General features: G+C 32.6%; 1 protein-coding gene across 2 annotated transcripts; it reads right to left on the bottom strand.

Annotated features, from left to right (window-relative positions):
* Nucleotides 1-11,869: 11,869 nt before the first annotated feature.
* Nucleotides 11,870-14,233, bottom strand: LOC105341732 (uncharacterized). 2 transcript variants are annotated; one of them, XM_034482113.2, is made up of 5 exons: nucleotides 14,016-14,233; nucleotides 13,283-13,729; nucleotides 12,703-12,983; nucleotides 12,520-12,627; nucleotides 11,870-12,246 (listed from the first exon to the last, which is right to left on the bottom strand). In XM_034482113.2, exons 1-5 carry the CDS (start codon nucleotides 14,035-14,037, stop codon nucleotides 12,055-12,057), a joined length of 1,050 nt encoding a protein of 349 aa, XP_034338004.2. In that variant the 5' UTR covers nucleotides 14,038-14,233; the 3' UTR covers nucleotides 11,870-12,054. The 2 variants fall into 2 exon arrangements, with proteins under 2 accessions (XP_034338004.2, XP_011446716.3); XM_011448414.4 differs by lacking the exon at nucleotides 14,016-14,233 and having other exon boundaries at nucleotides 13,283-13,917.
* Between the last annotated feature and the right edge of the window lie 5,525 nt (nucleotides 14,234-19,758).

Raw genomic sequence — 19,758 nt, 5'->3', positions numbered from 1 at the left:
CACATGCCTGATTTCGACTGCAACATACCGCGTAGTACAACCTGAAATAAACAGCAATAAATAAACATGAAAAAAAAGCGAAAAGCAAGAGCATAGTATATTGTACAGAATTTTAGAATTGGTTTTAATTTTTCTTTTTAAAAAATTAAAATGACCGAGAACAAAATAAGCTGCACATTCATTATGATATGTTTTGTAATAATCTATAATAAAGTATGTGTACTAGTATGGATCGAATTGGAAGGCACCATCTTTGACAAAAGGAAGATGTTTGAAATTGATCCATTTGATTCTTTTTATCTTATATCAGTTGATTGTGTTAAGTCAATTCCAGTGTTAGACTTTTTTCTTAAAATTAGATGTTCAGTTTTACCGAAGACCAGTTACTTTAATGTAAAATTTTTATGTAGTATTTTCTTTCCAATTTAAAATATAAGAGTACATTACCTTTGTTTTACAAGTAATAAAGAAATATGTTTGATGATGATGTCTTTATTATTTGTCTATATATATTTTTATCCACCAGAAAGTTTCTCACACTGGTCATTGAAGACAAATCAAGTTTTCCAACAATGGTTACATAAATATTTAACCAGCTACCTTCCTGGGACAATTTGGGGGTTGTGGAGACATTGAAACAGGAACAGATATTAATTTAATCATCTACTGTAACTGAAGATCATCGATTAATGATACACGCGAGCGATACAGTAATTTTCATGAGAAACTCGTCCAAGTTGCATTTCCCAGCATTTAAACAAGACTCTTTATTGACCGCTGTTCCTGCCTCTCACTTTCTCAGGACCAGTCTTTATCGATTTCGTTTGTTTCTTATCTAGTGTTCCTAAAGCTTCTTTTTGTTGGTTTTTCTCATTCTCTCGTACTTTAATATCTTTATTTGGATAGCGTCGCCATTTTTGAATTGATTCACAGTTTTGGTATACACAAGTATAACGTTCAGTAACAATCTCTAACAGTTGCATGACTTGTATATTACTATGCATAATTTTGAATTTTTTGAATGCAACTCGTAACTTTAATATCTTCAGATGGTTAATACACCACTCTTGAAATTACAACTCCAATAACTCTCAGATTCTTTTAAAGATGACTAAATATTAGTTTGTTTCATTGTATTTGTCAATAAATTGTTTCAAAAGGAAAATCAATTGTTGAGAGTCGAGGAAAACATTTATACTCGATCAGTATTTACTTCTAGAATTTGAACATTAACATGTTGAAAAAAAAATCATCTCTGTAATTTAAACATTTTCTTCTAGTTCCTTTAAAAAAATAAATTTATTTCCAATGAATTGTTAATTTTGCCCTTTTATCCTCGTTACTAATACATGTATATTGAAAATCTTGTTAAATTGTCTAATTGTAGATATATTCATTTTGGTCACAATTCACTAGTTAATCATGTTAATCATCTCCCTTTAGTTGAAAAGTAAGAAGAGAACAATTTTTAAAGTAAAGCATTTCGAATTGGTTTGTTTCGGTCAAATGAAAATGATAAAAGAAGTTAATTTGTATAAGGTTGAACAGAGTGGATGTAGGATATACTTAGTGCCTTTGCACTAATATACACTGAACATTTTTTAGAGATGCCTCGTCGAACTGTAGTTTTATTTTTGAACATAATCAATTTTATCGTTTACGTGTCAATCATCTACAATGGAAAAGGTTAGAGACTCGAACCCTGTTGTCAGAACTCGTTGAGAAATCCAAGGGGAAAAAGAATATGCCTGTGTCAACTGTTCAATATGATAACATATTCTTTGGAGGGAAGAATTACTAAAATCTATACACTTGTTTCTCTTGTATCTCAGATGATTGAAAATTATCTTGGGTATATTATGTACAACTGTAGAGCACCTGTTTGGTGAAAAAAAATAGTTATAACGACTAAAGAGTGCATGTCGTTGAGCATTTATTATTAAATCGCGTTTAAATATGTGAAAGCAATGTTCAGTGAGGAAAACTGAAGAGTTCAAGAACAACATTCTTAACAAATACGGCCTACACTGGTAAAATACGAAACTCATAATTTCGTCTTCAAGTTCATCAAACCAGATGGAAAACCTAAAGGCAAATACTGCTCAAATTTCTGTTTTCCTTAACTTTCAAAACCCAATGCCTTTGTCTAAACAAGGTGTGAGCTCAGACAAGGAAGCTACCGCCCTTAAATGCGCAACAGTCTATCCTTTTACGCACCACAGGTCGTTGATACTCTTTGAACCAATTAAAAGGTATAGACATTCTCAGCATACAGTCTACGAGAGGTTTGAAAGAAACCCAGAAATGCAGGTGGTCGAAGAACAGGAAGGCTTCTTAAAATGTCAGGTGCTGGAATGAAACAGTTGACACATATATATATAGATATTGTTTTTAAATTTCTTCAAAAAGAAAAAAAAATATTTTCAGATTAATATCTTCATTACAGATTTTAAAAGAAAACTTGCGAACAAAAAAGAAAAATATCCAATATTTAATAGGTTTTAAAGATTTTTCATTAATTGGATGTACGAATAGTCTTATATTCCCGTTTTCTCCATCCTCACGCAGATACATTGCGAGATGGCACAATTATTTGCGATTATGAATGGCAAGGAGTTGAACTAACTTGAACATTGAAGGACGAGTCCAGTAATATTTTTTTTAATACAATTCCTAAAATTGGTAACCTCAACATGCTTTTAGTCATAAGTCCATTTCATTTCATTTTATTTATTCTCATATTGTATAAATCAACAACGAGTGTATACTGTACACATCAACCTGGAGAGTTGACTTTCTTATTTATAATATTGTTAAATTTACAAAAGTTATTAATTTAATAATTTAATAACTAATTTGTTACATGAAAATAATTCAAAAGATTTGAAATATTCTTTCAATTCCGGACATATAATATAATGATATTCGTCGCTAATGTTATTTTTACATAAATTACAAAATCGTTGATTTCTAGGTCACCCCTGCGAATGTGTTCGAAATGTTTTCTTTATCCTTGCTAACTATGTAATAAATCCAGAGGAGCTCGAATGAAAGTTCACGAGACTTCACCGAGATTTGTTCAGTTCCTGTAAAACTTCGAGCGGAAGTATAAATGTTCGGATAATATTCACAAAATGCGTAAGTACTTGTCGTTTTTCATATCATATCCTACTTGGCTTTATGTTAAAACATGAAAAATCGTTTAAGATATATGTCTTATTTCACCATATAGCGGTTATTTATATTAAACGATAATATTCAGAACAGAGTTGTCGATCGTGTTCAACCACGTGTATAGTGGTTGAAAATATAAACAACGGGTTGCTTAATAAAATCATAGCCATGTTTGATGCTAGTGGTGTGCAATACCATGTTTTAAGAAAAATAATGAGTGTCTGTTTTGCATCAAAATTTTGTATATCGAATCATTTTCAAGGAACATTCTCCATAAAATAGTATAGTCTGTTTCACTATTGATGCCATTACTGGGTCAGCCGATCGAAAATTAATCCTCAGGGAGGATCTCCACAAGCATGTTAACTTGCAACAGCAGACAAAAACTATTTTTTTTGTATTTTATTTATTTCTAGAACACATTTTATCCACCAATTAATGAAGATAAAGTTTAAAATCAATAAAGCTCTAGATTTTATATTTGACTACAAGTACCTAGATTCTATGAACTATAAACACGAGGTATGATTTTTACTGCGAAACTGAAAGGGTCAAATAAAATCACATGGTCTAAAATTTAAATGACAATAATATTCGCAGGTTTTGTAGGTACATTGTTCCATCTGCCTGACTCAATTGGCAGTTTATGGTTGCTTGTTCTAAATCTAAGTTATGTAGTAATGTTATTCATATAAGAACCGGAGTTTATATGATTTCTAGGTACAAAAATGTTATTGGTAAACGAGTTATAGATCAATCCTTTACTAGATGCGTTACAATCTGATATTTAAGATGTACATTCGGCAGGAATCTGGGCGCACAAGGAGAGTGAAAATTTCATCAATTAATTTTAAATATTTTTCGAAATATAACCGGTATTTGGTGTCTGTTGGATGTGGAATGAGTGGACAAATATTTGAAATGCAAAAGGTTTTATTATAATATGGGTCTAAATGTAGCAACACGATGCAATTCGTGCAAATTCCTACTTATTTACAACTGTTTTTAAATGATTTTGTTGTCTCTGGGTCTTCTCTTCACAAATTTGAAACGTGTAAAGATAGGATTTTAAAGGATTTTAAAAGATAAAGATTTTTAATAACCGGAATAGCCATGTATTTCGACTCTCAACATGATATATTTCAACATTAAAAATGTCGCTTTTTTAAAAAAAATCTAGAGATGACTACTTAAGGATAAAAAACAAAGTCCATTGATATGACAATGTTGTTTCAAACAGTACTTTATAGAGCATATTGACAAGTCTCGCATGGCTCAGTGGTTTCGTCCTGGATTAGTGAATACAAACATTCAGTGTTTTGGGTTCAAATCCAACTGGTGGTCTTTTAAAAAAAAATTAAACTTTTTTGTTTTAAATGTTTGTTATTGTAACATGATGTTGAATTATAATATGCCGGTATATTTTAATTTGTTGTTATTGATTTCTAGATCTGCTGAATGAACACTATTTTCTTTTCTTATTACTAGTTTTTTAGGATATACACAATATAACTTCATTAAAATATGTTTGCATTAACATTTCTAACAAGTTTTCGGTTTACCTCTCATTGCCATTTTTGAAAGCTTGTGAGTTTTTTAATAACCGGAATAGCCATGTATTTTGACTCTCAACATGATATATTTTTGTTGAAACCTGTACGTAGCCTTTCGAGGTTATAGACATTTAAATCCCAATTGATTCGTGTCGAGGATTCCTGCAAATTTACAATCTTGTGCGCTCACTTTCTTTAAGATGCAATTTTTCAATGATACAATTTTTTTTAAAACCCCACAATTCAGAACCATACAGTAAAATTGGAACAATCATTTTATCGAAAATCAACATCAAGAAAAGACGACAATGCCTCTCTATGCTTAAAAGGGCACGATTTTGGTCAAATTCTATTTTCCTGTTTTTATTTTTATTTTTTTTAAGAATGCATATATAGTGATCAAATGAAATTAGAGAGTCTGTCAATGAGTTGATTTGAACATATTTCATTGTGTAAATAACACAAAAGGGTTGGAAACAAGTTCTTGCAACTTACAAGTTCCTCTCCTAATGATAATGCATACAATATATACATTTGTCATAGTACATGTAATATTACATGTTACTTATAGTTATTGACTTTATAATAATTAAATTCATAGACATACATTTACAAAGTAATTGCAAATATATAGTAGATAACGTTAATATACAGTAAAAGCAAAAAGGAATTTAATTATTAAATCTTCCAGACTCTTTAATGAACTTTTGAACTGCTGAAAAAATAAAGCAGTTTGTATTGTAAGACAAATTGTCACTACCCCAAAGAAGCAAATGTGAGTTAATTAAAATTGTTTCATCAAACCTATTAAAAAGTAATTCAAAAAGATTTTTTCTTGCAATTTCATAATAATGTCAATGAGTTATTAGCAAGATATAGGGCTCACAATTATTTGTCACGTAAACAAGGCTCGTGCCCTGTTTTTGTTTACATAGGTTTAATATACCAGTAAAAATCTTTTTCAAGCAGATTTGTTTATCATCTTATTGATTTTAAGCATAAATAAAAAGTTCCTAACGTTCACCACATTCATTTTAGGTCTAAAACTGGAAATTTTACTTCAACATTCAAAATGTAAACAAAAGCTTTGTTTACATAGCAAAGAATTGTAAGCTTTGTAATTCGCTTATTACTCAAGGAATGACACAAAATTTTGGTTGCCTATTAAAAATGCCTTACTAACAAAAAAAAATAATTTTTGACCAAAATCGTGAGCATGCCCCTTTAAGTAGACGAAAAATAATTTGACAGTTCAGACTTATATCTGACAAATGATTATAACTCTCAATAAATATGCTTAATAATATTTAACAACTTTTCCGTGACTCCATTTGTGGCAAGTTTATGCAATAGCTTGTTTCTATTCACACTATCAAACGCTTTTCTATAATCAACAATGTAATTTCTTTTTAGTTAAAGCAGAGCATTTTGCTATGGTCATCATATCAGTGGAATATCTTTTCGAATGTCACAATTCACTAGCTAATAAACAAATGGGAATTATGTAATCCTCTTTCTTTACTACTTCATTACATATTATGAAAAGTCGTCTGAATATGATATTTAAAAGTAATGAAATAGTTTATACTCGACACCAATCTTGGTTACTAGTATTAGCGTTCGGATATCTTTATTCGATTAATTAGTTCAAAATTTAATTTCTAAAATTTCCATATTTTTTCCTTTTTTTGTCTCCAAATTTTAAAGAAAAAAATACTTGTTCAAGTTTCTGTGTTAATACGCGTACGTGAGCAAATCGGATATAGTAATCCATAAAATCCGAAGAACTGCTACGTCCAATACAATGCATCTATTTGAAGGAATAAATCAATTCTCATTTAAAAATAAGTATTTATGAGAAAAAGTCTCAAAATCCAGTGTCGTGTATTAAAGGAAAATAAGTGGAATCGACCATTTTAAAAATGTACTCTTCATTGCGCTTGGTAACTTGCTTCTGAAAATTAAAAAGGCACTGATACCAGTAGAAATAGTTAGAAATTACTACTTGTAATACTTAATTAAAAGTTGGCAATCACCCCAGGGCGCAGGTGTAAACACAATAATATGATTCCCAGTATTGGTATTAAAAGTAGCTGTTTGTTGCGATACCGGGGTAAATTGCTATTATTTTTTGGGAAAGTATTTAATTCATTGTATGTTTTTCAATAAAATTTCTTTTAAAGCCGCACACGACGAATTAAAATTATTTTCATTAAATTAAATTATTAATAAATATACAGCCTTGTCTTCGATAGAAAAAAACTACTGATCGAAATTTTATGACGGAACATAAAGATTATGCTATTCCCAGAAGATACACATAACTGTCATGAAACTTCGATTCGATGCTACAGCTGGTGTACACGTGTTGGTCACGTGGATTCTGGATATGACACGATAACAATTTTCTGTGTTCAGACGATTCATTTGATTGATTAAGAATTTACTGAATTAATAAGATATGCGAAAAGTTAATTATCGAACGGTGAAACATCGACGCACTTTTTTTTGGGGGGGGGGGGGGGGGGGGGGGGGGGCAGAGTACAATTTTGCATTTATCTTCTCTTAGATAAAAAAAGGCCATTTCTAGTCAATAATAATTTAAATATTTTGCATATATTAGCTTTATACACACATGTACTTAAGGATTAAGGAATCATTCGTTAAGCATTATGAGGTGATAATTTTGGTCGGGATGTGGTCAAATCCAAGTAAAGCCCGAATGACTTTATGATAAATTGGACCACGCTCCAACCGAAATTATCACCTCATAATATTAAAAGAGTGATTTCTTATTACTTATATTTATATTATTTCCAATTTCGACAGTTTAAAACAATATTTTAAAATCAGTATTTTTTATTTCATGTAGCACATGCTATATATTACTACGCGGCGCAGCCGATACCGTGTTTCGGTTATGCTGTAAGACACGCCCATTTTGTGTCGCTCAGCTTTTCATGAAATTATTGGGTTATAGGCTTAAAATTGATTTGTAATGTTATCACAGACAAAGACGGTTAACGGTGAAATTGTAGATATATCGAATAATAATTGGATATCATGTCAAATATATGTGACTTTTATAAAGCTGTATAAAAGGTGTATCGTAGATTATCTGCAAATCCAGTTGGGTCTAGTTTTTAACATATATGATTATTATGTTAGCTTTGTCATGTGTGGATGCACCCTCATCCAAAAAATCTAAATCCCCAACAGACAAAAAAAATTATATTAAATAAAAGAAAAGAAAGTCTTGAAATCCAAAATCATCAAAATCCTAATCGGTTAAAGTAAACATTTAGTTTTTACTGCCCCCCCCCCCCCCCCAAAAAAAAATATGTGCCTGACCAGTTGTTTTAGTGCATAATCAAGAAAAGTACTCAATGTCTATCCAATTAATAAATTAATTAATACTAAAAAAACCATAACTACATGTAGTTATGACTGATTCGCTCTAAACTATCAAGTTGTGGAAAACATGGAACAATATTGACTAGAGCTTTTGCCTTTGACTTTCCGTTATATCAAAAACCAATGACAAACTGCATGTTCGTTGACTCGTGCGCGATTGTCAAAATGTGAAAGATATATCCGCATAGATGTAAGAATACTATAAGCAGATGCCAAGCATCGAAGAAAGTTCTGCTGTCGTTGTTTCGACGGAGGTATTCCGAATTTACGGAATTGTGAATGTATTTTAAAATATTCCTATTACAATTATAACATGGATTTGGGTGAAATTTAAAAAAAAAAACGGCTGCCACTTAACGGTATTAAATAAAAAATTATAGTTTATACATGTACACATTTTATATTCTTTAGATACTGATTAATACTATCCTTTACTTTTATTTAGTTGATTACTTGAGAAACAGAAAGAAAGCGTTCTACATCATGTCAGCCTCCAGTAATAGCGATTTCTCTAACTTCAAACGAGCATAAAAGCTTTTAAAGGGACTTGGACACGATTTGAGATCAAAAATTTTATTTTTATTTTTTATGTATAAAATGGTTTACTTGAGCATTTTAAATGATTGACCAAAATATTAAATGTTAAAGTCAAGTTACAATCGAGATACAGAGGTAAGAATTGATTGTTATGTAAACAAAGCTCGAGTCTTATAGTTGTTTACAAAAAATGTAATGTAGAATTTTACCATTTCTTAGACAAAATGACATGTAAAAAACAATTTAAACTAATTCAATATCTTCATAAATACTATTATCAACAAAAGAAAGATACATTTGATTGAAACTTACACCAATACAACACATATGTAAAAATGACTATATTCGAGCTTTGTTTACAAAACAAAGTATTATGAACTCTGTATCTTGCTTATAACTTGATATTTGAGTTTCAAATTTTGACATAGTATTATAAACTTCTATATTTATCAGTATAAACATTGAAAATGGAAAAACAAAATTTGAAAATTTTAAGTCAAATCGTGTCCAAGTCCCTTTAATAATGCATTATACCCTCTTAACAGTATGGCCAATTGTTAAATCAATTTATAATTCCAATAAAAACGTTTTATGACGTTCCTTGCTCTTTATCTTTAACGGTCATTCTCAAAAATTAAAGTTACAAGTACGACATGGTCACGATTTTGGTCAGATTTTATTTTTCTGTTTTTATTATTTACAGAGCTTTATGAATGCATTTCTAATGATTTAATGAAATTTGGGTGCCAGTCGTTGAGTTTTAGGCAGGATACAGGGCTCGCAATTCTTCGTCATGTAAACAGGGCTCATGCCCTGTTTTTGTTTACATGGGTTCAATATACCTTTAAACTGATTTGTCTATCCTCTTATTAATTTTAAGCATGAATGAACAGTTCCTAACGATTAACACATTCATTTTGTGTTTAGAACGAGAATTTTCACTTCAACATTTAAAATGTAAACAAAAGCATTGTTTACATAGCGAAGAATTGTAAGCTTGGTAACTCGCTTATAATTCAACAAATGACACTCAAATTTTGGTTGCCTTTTTAAAATGCCTTACGAAAGCATTGTAACACTTCAATCGAAAAAATAATTTTTGACCAAAATCGTGACCGTGCCCCTTTAAAATAGACATAAATGCATATCATGCGATTCTATAGTGAACTTCATTAACGGTCAATAGGAGCGTCAATGCTGGTGTACCACAGAGCTCAGTTCTTGGCCCTCTGCATTTCAGAAAGGGGAAAAAAATAAATCGTTATTAGTCACACACAATTGTATAATACTAGGTTTAAAGCGCAATTGGGAAGGCGAAATATACTTTTCCTCTGGCATTATGCAACGACATGTTAACCTAGTGAGTTGTAAGTACTTTCGTTCGATCCAAGTGTATTGTACTATAGAGTAAAATGTGTTCAATCTAACATCAGTTAGCCATACAAAGCATAGTAGCGATTAATATTAGAACCATTTTAACAAGAGCTTGGACTTTGCCGGGGTAGTTGTGTCAATCGGCAATGTGACGTATACGTAGGCCTGTCTATTTCATTGCTGGCCACTCAGTAATGGCTCTTTGTAATCAACAAGATTTGTCTGGCTTTTGAGCGAAGACTACGCAATCGGTGTATATTTCACTCGAAACCAGCGTCATTTTAACTTGTTTTGACGCAAGAAATAGATATTTACATCCTACTGAAAGTCCAAGGCCTTGTTAAAATGGTTCTAAGAGAAAGTAAATATTTGAGAAAAACATTTTTTTTTTGTGTGATTTGCTTCGTCGATTACCCTGTCAGTGTAGCACCATGTGAAAAGCACGCAATACCGACAAACTCTGTAAAACATTTAAAGATCTCGATTCTAATTCATTAACGAAGTACATGTAAATTCCATAGGTGTCGAATCCCCCCCCCCCCCCCCCCCCTCATTTTTTGTGTGCAAAGATAGACATAACCAAAATCATAATCCAATATTTTTATCAAGATTTCTGGTAAGTCTAGCCCCCTTACTTTCAATTTGCTTCCGACGCCACTGAATTAAGCTTTTCTAGCTTGACCTTCACCAGACCAATGTCATAGTGACTTTTGATACTCGTGTACTTAAGTTGCCAATTATTGTGATAACCTGTAATATATGTTTCATTTTATACTTAATGAATAAATGATTTTAAACAATCATTAGAGAGAAAAGAGGATTAATTGTAAACAATTAAATTGAATAAAATAGTAGGCTTAATATTTCATATGAACATCGTATGAATTGCTTTGTTCTGTGATAGAACTGCTCTGTCCAGGTGCAGATTTCGGTTTGTTTGAAGTAAGTTCTTGGCACGAGTCTGAAAAACGAGGAACTTGGAATTAGAACTCTTAATTGTGGGATGGAGAGAGAATTCATACCGACATGATGCCTGTCACGTGGCTCTATAGAACAGTCCGGGGCAAAATCTTCATTCTGCGAATTTTAAGCTTGGTTCTCGACGATGCTATCTTTGTTGTCAACGAAGTAAAACTTGGTTCAATCCAAAACGTCATTAATGAGCTCTACATTTTATTTGTTTCCATACCTGCGTGAAGAGACACACGAATAATAACTCGGGGAAGTCGCGTGCACGTCTCGTCAATGCACGTGCTAAACGAGATTTTGACTTGGCCGCATCGTCTGCTCACAGGATACTTAATAAGGGCCAAATATTAGTTAACATAATTGATATCTATCAACAGGATCTTATTTCCAATATGAAGATGAAGTCTGATCCCAAGAACATTGGAACAATTGAAAATGAAAAATTGTGTAGTAAATTGGACGAACGCTCGGCACACGACCACGCATCTGCTAGTTTAAAAGACTTTGACAGTGACAAAGAAACTCAGTCAGCATAATGTTTGTTTTAGCTTTGCTTAATCTTAAATTTGTCTACCTTTTCAGAATAATCTCAACACAATTTTGATAAGTACGTGATTATAGTAAAATTGAAAGAGACTTTAACTGCAAAGAGGAAATTACGCGTTTCTGAAATTGATACACTTCTTGTAAAATCCCATTCACTTTATTTTCTTACGTTCGGAAGAGATAGCTGGAAAATATATCTGTCCTTTAAATATTTAAATGAGTGAAAATGAACTTAATGATTATATATGTATTTGGACATTTTCACATTTCTCTTATATATTATATATGAATGCAAATACATGTAATAATTAAATATTTTTTATTCCAAAAACAATTAGATCCACTCCATGAAGTATTGATATATAAATTGGAAAATACTGTAGAAGTTCAAAGTCTTCTTCTAAAACAACAAAAATATCAATACTCTTACAAAGAGGAGGGGGGAGGGGTTATAATTTTCTTTATTAATTCTACAGAAATGCACCAATTAATGGTTGGAATGGGCGGGCCAGTCGGGATGCCCTCCACTGGAATACACGCCTCTGAAGTAGTGGATGCAGGGCTGAATCCCACTAAGCCCGTTCTGAGGAAACTGGTCAATGACACTGAACAGGTTTGATTCCGACCTCCCGCTCCACCTGCAGGTCTGGGGGAAGAAGGTGATCTGACAAGGCTCTGTCTGAAATTAGATATTGGAAAGATAAAAAATAGAAGAAAAATTACACGTAACCCATTTATAAATATTTTTTATGTGTTACCTTGTCAGTGTAGAAGTAAGGAAAGTTGTTAATACTTTTAAGATATAAATAGTAATATATCAGTGTAGGAAAGACGTAAGATGCATTAAAAAATACATGTTGTACGTTTACAAATATTTCAGCGTAGAAAGTAAAGAAATATGCATTAGAATTTCAGGTAATACTTTTATAGATTTTATATTTTTATGTATTACCTTATCAGTGTAGAAAGTAACAAAACTTTGTTTGTTGAGGAGACGGGAGTAGTTCAGTCCGGCTAGGTCCATCCTCTCATTAATCTGAGGAAACGTCGTGTACCCAACCTGAAAAAGATTGCATGGCTCAAAGAGAGACAACTCCTTTTAACGAGAAACTAAATCAACATTAAATCAGTTTACCTGGACATCAATACTGTCAAAAATATCGATCATGTGATGTGATGCGTCAGATGTTTTCCCGCGCCAGAGAAAGGGCTGGCTGTGTCCATTACACTGACCCCAGTGCCAGCTTACAGAGAAATGCGTCAGCAGCCGGCCGTGGCGCTGTTTCTGAGCGCCGTCGTGTATTTCCTGAAGACGGTCCAAGTAAGTCGTCCTCTGGTTTAAGTCGCTGGAGCATTTTATGGCGGCATACGCCTCATTGTTAACAGCAACACCGTCAAACTTTTCCTGGTCTGTATCTATTATATATATATATAATGTCGATTATGTACGTAATATTATTCCAAAACAAAGTACATAAGTAATACTGTCATATTTGATCAATAAGAGTAGCAATGCCATTTTCATTTACTTTTACTGTAGTGTAACATTTGTTCGAGTGAAACATGTTACATGTCACAACAATAAATATCTTATTTTTCAAACTACTTTGGTAAATATTGTTACGTTTTTATAATGAAGTAAACAGAAAAAAAAACTTCTGTTGATGCTATGAAGTTTTGACTGCACCAATTGCAAGTGAAACAGGAAGACTTACGTGCACAGTTATCATTATACCACACGACATAAGGAACCATGTGCCTCTCCGAAACTTCAATATCACTGGCCGCAAATAGGGCGTAAATCTTCAGGTTTGTAACGCGGCTATGACCCTCCGACAAGGTTGTTCTTAACAAGGTGATATCGGAGGAATCGCAGTCGTTGGAGAGGAAACCGGCTTTCACTTTGTGATAAACATCAGCTAAAAATATACTGGAGATTTCACGTCCAGGAAGGTTGCACGTATTCCACAGCCATTGTCTCTTGTCTGGAGAGTTCCACGTGTGAGTAAAACAATGGCTATGCTTGCTATTCCAGTCCAGAAAGTCTGTTTGGTCACACCCGTGTACGTTGGGATCGAACCCAGTTCGCCATACGTACATTGCATAGTGTCCTCGTGAACCCTCGGTGTCCGTAAGGAAACACGAAGCTCCGGACACAAGTCCTATAAACAACAAACCAACTATCGTCTCCATTTTATATCGACAACAAATGTTATCAGTGAACATAAACTGTTACACTGTGAAGAAAGTTCTCTGTCCCTAAATACGACTTTAACAAGAAGAAGTAAACATATCCGGGTTTGAATTGTATTTTGTACATTATTTACGTGTTGAGTACATGGCATCTAGCCAAAAAACCTCTTCGTGCAGAGTACCTTAAAACATTAACTGAGTAAATGAATTTTGCAAATGGGCTATCTTTTTTATATTAGTAATAAGTGAACTTACTATCCTGTGTGGTAGGTTCCATTTATCGAAGAAGAATGCACACCTGGTGGCAAGCGAGATAACTCCCCCATCTATAATAATCCTGCTTCACCCAATCCTTGCGCACTTGCGCATGTCAAAAATAGCATCTTCCTCTTTTTCATAAAGACAACACCCACCCTCCCTGCCTTTTAATTCTCTTAGATTAGGTGTTTAATGTTAATTTTTTATATTAGGTTAGGTTGCCCAAGTATTATTGTCATTTTTACTAATAACTAATTGTGTTTCCTTTTTTGCTGCTGGTTTACTTGTATGCTTTCAGCTGAGAATCCAGTATCCTCATCGTCATGGCTTTATCTCTACGTCGGTCCTTGCGAGTGATACAGAATTGCTATACAAGCCATTGCTGGTTCAAGGTATTACACCGGTAATTGTTTTCACTATATACATGTAGCACTATAGAGGGGAAACAATTCTTGAAAATCAGTTTGTATTTTTCATGACAAAATATTCGGAGGAAATGTTATTTTTTACCTATCTCATCAGCTAACACCATAAAAAGGGCAAGCGATACGGCATTTTTTCAAACTATCTAGCTCCAAACAGGTCTACCCTCAAAACCACGTGTTTTCCAGCTGTATGTAAACAGACTGCACACTCCCTAGGAAGCCGCTGCATGTGCCCTCAAAGAAGTACTCCCTGTGAAAATATATCACCAACTAACTAAATACATGAAATATCCTACTTAGTGGTACAAAAAAATTTAAAACTGAGTAAAGGAAAATGTAAAAATGCAGTCAAGGAAAAAAATAATTCTGAAGTATATATGGAACTATTACCGGTGTGATACCTTAACTGCTGTCCTCCTTCCTGGGTTACCAGCAATTTATGGCTCATTGACATTGAATTTAAGTGTTGGCTGCCAAATGCCAGTTGAGGATCGGCGCCATCCATTGTTTTGACAATTGCATTGTAACCTCTGAATTGCTTGTATATTTTGTGTAATCTATTATCAACTGTGTTTAATTAACTGTGCTTAATTATGTTATAATTTTATCATACTTATTAATAATAAAGCCATGACAGTACAGCCATTCATCTTCTGTGTATTCTTTCAAGATAATTACTATATTTTAGGATTTAACGATGATCTGTGATTTGAGCTGAAATTTGCCCAACTTTTCTAAATTAAAATTGTTTTAAATTGATATTTTCTTCTCAATTTCTTTTTATAATCATAAGTAACTTATATATAGAGACGGGGAAGATTGAAATATATACGACCCAGTTCTAACCTGTTTAAAATGATTTATATTATAAAAATGCGCATTACCTTAGAGTACTGAATTTAAATGCATTGTTATTGCATGTGTTTAGAAAACCGTGTGACCAACAAAAGTCCCACGATAAGTAAAACCCTAAAGTTTTACTTTGAACTGAAAGAAATTGCTTTAAAGAATATTTCCCTTTATTATACCTCTGTGATTATTTTCTATGTACGACGAATGAACATGTTATTCATCTAACTGTAACCCAAAGCGCTTCACTGTAAGGTGCTAAATAAGCGCGGGGAAAAAATGATTATATTACATGTATTACAATTCAAAAAATAAATAGTCACAATATGATATGGAGGTGTCTCATACCACTTTAAGATGACATGTATTGTACTAGCTGCAGGTCTGTAGCTCCCGGTCTGAAAAAATAGGATGGACGACCAGGGAGCTACAGTGCCACCCGGTGCGCACAAATACTTGCGCTATAGTTTTGGACTGATTAACCTTATTTATATGGAAATTCTGTGAAAACAATTTGTACCATTAAATTCTTCATGCAATTTACTACTGATATCGCCTCTTTATTTGCCTCAGACTTTCTCCGAAACACGCTACCGACCTCGGAAAATCAAGTATGTTGAATTTACATCGAGATCGAGAGTCGCCATTTTTACATGTAAACAAAGTGCACCACATGGATTTACGGGACTGGTGATGGTGTTTAAAGGACTATCCGAGGCAAGTGAAAAGACGATATCAGTAGTAAATTGCATGAAGAATTTAATCGTACTAATTGTTTTCACAGAATTTGCGTATAAATAAGGTAAATTAGTCGAAAACTAGCGCACGTTTTTCTGCGCAATAAATATACAAGTTTTTCAAAGGGTGGCCCTGTAGCTCTCCGGTCTATCAATATTTTTTTTCCCGGAGAGGTACAGTTCTGCAGCTAACCTTACGGGTACTTTGCAATTAACACGTATGTTCATTCCGGTACACGTGTACGTGTAGGAAATCGTCATTACACAAAATGATTACGTAATGCACATATTTTCCTTTCTACATGTACACGTTGGTTTGCTAAACCTCTCTAATATTTAATAGAATGAAAATAATAAAATTTTAAAATTTCTATTCACTGTAAGTGGTAACAAGGGTTAGATTTCTTAATTACCACAAAAATCTCATTGCCATTTATACACAGATTGGTGATTGATTACATGTATAACAACTGGTAAATATCATCTTACCAAGCGACCAGGTTTGAATGATATGGCTGAAACAGAAGTTATCTTTCTTAGTACTTTAATATTGAACCTAGATATTAATTATCTGTGGTGTAACTAAGCAAGGGCATAAACAGCCCAGGGTATAGTATTTCATATGTAGTCGTGGTGTTAACATTTCGTACATTTTACATATTTTGCGCATTTTGTTTTGTTTGTTACATATTTACCTGTGAAATTGATATTCCTATATATTTCTCCTGAAATGGTGTGGTTGCATTCACATGACAGCTGTATTATTTATGATGATATTGAATAACAAAGGCGAGGCAAAATACTATCAACACATTTTACATGTTCAGTGAAATACGTAGAATTTTTTTTATAAAATCACCCGCTAAGCTGTGTGTTGTCGAAAAAGATTAATCTTCATGTAAAGTTTCTATTTATTTGTTGCAAACCATGGTCAATATACATGTATATATATGTACGACCCTCTCCCGTTTGATCGGGTGGAAGAAAGCCATGCGGACTGTACTTAGACCGTGGCTCTAGACGATTATATCTTCTTTGAAAAAGATACTTGGCAAGAATTTTTATTATGATTATAGATGATAAACATTTAGGGCTGAGAGATAAATTTTCGCAAAAAAGGAATACATTTCTTCCTTTTAAGAGACGTATTGAAGTTATATGTGCTTTGAATCCCCCCCGGAACACCTCGGGTCTTACATGGACTGTAATCACTCGAGACGTATATGTTTATGGAGATGGTTTTAATCAACTCTCTTATGCAGTTACTCTGGCAAACCGGAAGTGAAACAGTGTTTAAGTCTAAGCACAAATCATCACCGCTAAAAAGACTTAGTTTTTAAATATTTAAAAATAATCGATAAATTCGATGTATTCAGAAGCATTGTTTTCAAGAAAACCTTTTTATAAATACTGTACCTTGAAAATAATCAGATTTTAAATGGCACAAATTAAACAATTTAAATATTTTTTGTTGTCGTATGTATTCCTACGCCAGAGTTTAATAGTGTTTTAGAGTTGGGTGGCGTTACTTCTATCTGTAAATATCACACAACGTGATTCATATGGGGTTTTCCGTCTATATTTTTTTTTTGTTTTTACCTTTGACTGATCTTTGATTATATTTGGCAAACATTATAAAATCTTCAATATGCGGTTTCCATGAGCATCGCTATTTTAAACTTAAAATAATGAATCTAATTGGAAATGATTGCGTAGATCACACGCTTTCAAGTATTTAAAAATGTACAGCGCTTATTTTCATGTAACATTGTGCATTTCACATTGAAGTGGAAAAGACCTAATTCTGCTGATTTACTACCTTACTACTGGTCAGTACTGATTCTACTGATTTAACGTGGCAGCACAATTATTTGTCCATCATTCATGTCGATCATTCAGGGTGTCCCAGAATATCTGATACCGTTTGAATCTGTATAAATTAAATCATTTTTTGCCAAGATACCACATTTTTGCTTTGTCATTCATTTCAATTATTCAGACGTTGAATTTCCATGCGCGGATCTAGACGAGGGGGGTTCGACTCACCCCCCCCCCACCCCGGAAAATGAAAATTTATTAAATTTACATAGTAAAATTATCGCAAATATGCCTCGGACCCCCCCACCCCCTTCTTTGACACCCCTTACCCCATGGATTAGGAAATCCGTGATTTTGGGAATATTGTTTTTTCTAGGTATGATTTTTTTTTATAGCTAAGATAAGTATTTTTTACCTAGTGTTTTGTTTAATTTTCAGTAGATAAGGAACCTATGATAATATACTAACAATTCATACGCATTAGAGTTCATCATTATTTTAAGGTAACTAATAAAAGGTCGCATGTGTGCATTACCTGGACAGAGGGTATACATTCATAATATAGTGTATACGTAACTGTGAAAGGACAAAAACAAATTAATTAGATGATACATGTACTTATAATTAAAAAGCATGTTTTGATTGTATTGTATTAATATTTGAAATTTTTAAAATCTTGACAATGAAGTGAAAAAATATTATGAAAATATTCACTTTTTTCATTTTATTGTCAAGATTGGTAAATATTGGCATTTTTTTAAAAAAGCTTCATCAAAATTTGAATTCCTTAGATGTGTTATAAACGAGAAACATAGTATACGGATTCTTTGTTTTATAAACAAATTTCGAGGGGTGTTTTGTTTTGTTTGTGTGTGCTTTTCTTTTTACTTATGTAAACTTTATTGGAAAATATTCATTCAAAGCGAACCGTTTCGGTTTATGAAGTTATTTTTAACGCAAACAATTTATCTTGTTGGTTGTGGTTTATTTTATGTAAGATATGATTATTCTGTAAAGTTAATTATTTGTAATGAAAAGCGAGGGTCAAGTTTATCTGTTTTTTTTTTTTCATATGTCTCATTAAAACTTGTTTAATTTCATTAGACATTTGTAAACAAACGGTTGGCCATTTTTTTTTTTTAAAATAATTTATTTATTTTTTGAAATACAAGCATACACACAATTAAACCCTCAAAAACTACACACAAACACACCAACTCACACACTCGCCATCATATTTTAAATAATAAACTTTTTTTAATTGCGCTAAGCAGTGGTTACTTGCTTGAAAAAAAAGTAATAACAAATAACAACAAAAAAAAAAGTAAGGAAAAGGAAAAAAATTGTTGTAAAGTTCATAATACACAAGAAAGAAAAAACAAAACATAAAACAAATAAGAGACAAAGAGAAAAGTTATTAGTCAAATATTTCTTTCCAACTATCCCACTGTTTTTCAAATTTATGCACTTTAGAACTTTGAATTGCAGCATATCTTTCAACATTATATTTTATCTTTAAATGACCAAGAAAACCAATTAGTGTTGGCAACATCAGACAAGAAAATAAGTATTGTTTCATAGATAGAATAATATAATTAATAACTTTGTTATGACATGTTAATGGAGCTTCACCGAACATGATATTTAATACATTAAACCCAACTTCCGGTCACGTGATGGTGGTAGAGTGAGGGAAATTTGAGTGCTCCGCAATTTTTTTAAATTTTGTCACTTAAAAGCGTTAAATAGCTTCCAAAAAATTTCAAACTGAAGAAGAAGTAGTGTCCTATATGGTTTTATAAAATTCTGTGACCGTGCTGTGAGTATTTGTAGAGTTTTTGACTTTGTTTCCTTTGTGAAGTGAAAAATCACCGTGAGTTCTCGCTCACCGAACTGTCGGAAAATGGTTGG

The sequence above is a fragment of the Magallana gigas genome, chromosome 5 (genome assembly GCF_963853765.1).
Source record: "Magallana gigas chromosome 5, xbMagGiga1.1, whole genome shotgun sequence".
NCBI lineage: Eukaryota > Metazoa > Mollusca > Bivalvia > Ostreida > Ostreidae > Magallana > Magallana gigas.
Note: the sequence above shows the minus strand (reverse complement) of the source record. Positions and strands in the feature narration are given on the sequence as shown.

Bases quoted from the DNA above. Each gene is read 5' to 3' on its own strand.
- LOC105341732 (XM_011448414.4), bottom strand. From the start codon at position 13,793: ATGTTCACTGATAACATTTGTTGTCGATATAAAATGGAGACGATAGTT. The intron at 12,984-13,282 runs GTAAGTCTTCCT...TATATATAATAG, and splicing joins GTATAATGATAACTGTGCAC to ATACAGACCAGGAAAAGTTT. The intron at 12,628-12,702 runs GTAAACTGATTT...AATCTTTTTCAG, and splicing joins TTGACAGTATTGATGTCCAG to GTTGGGTACACGACGTTTCC.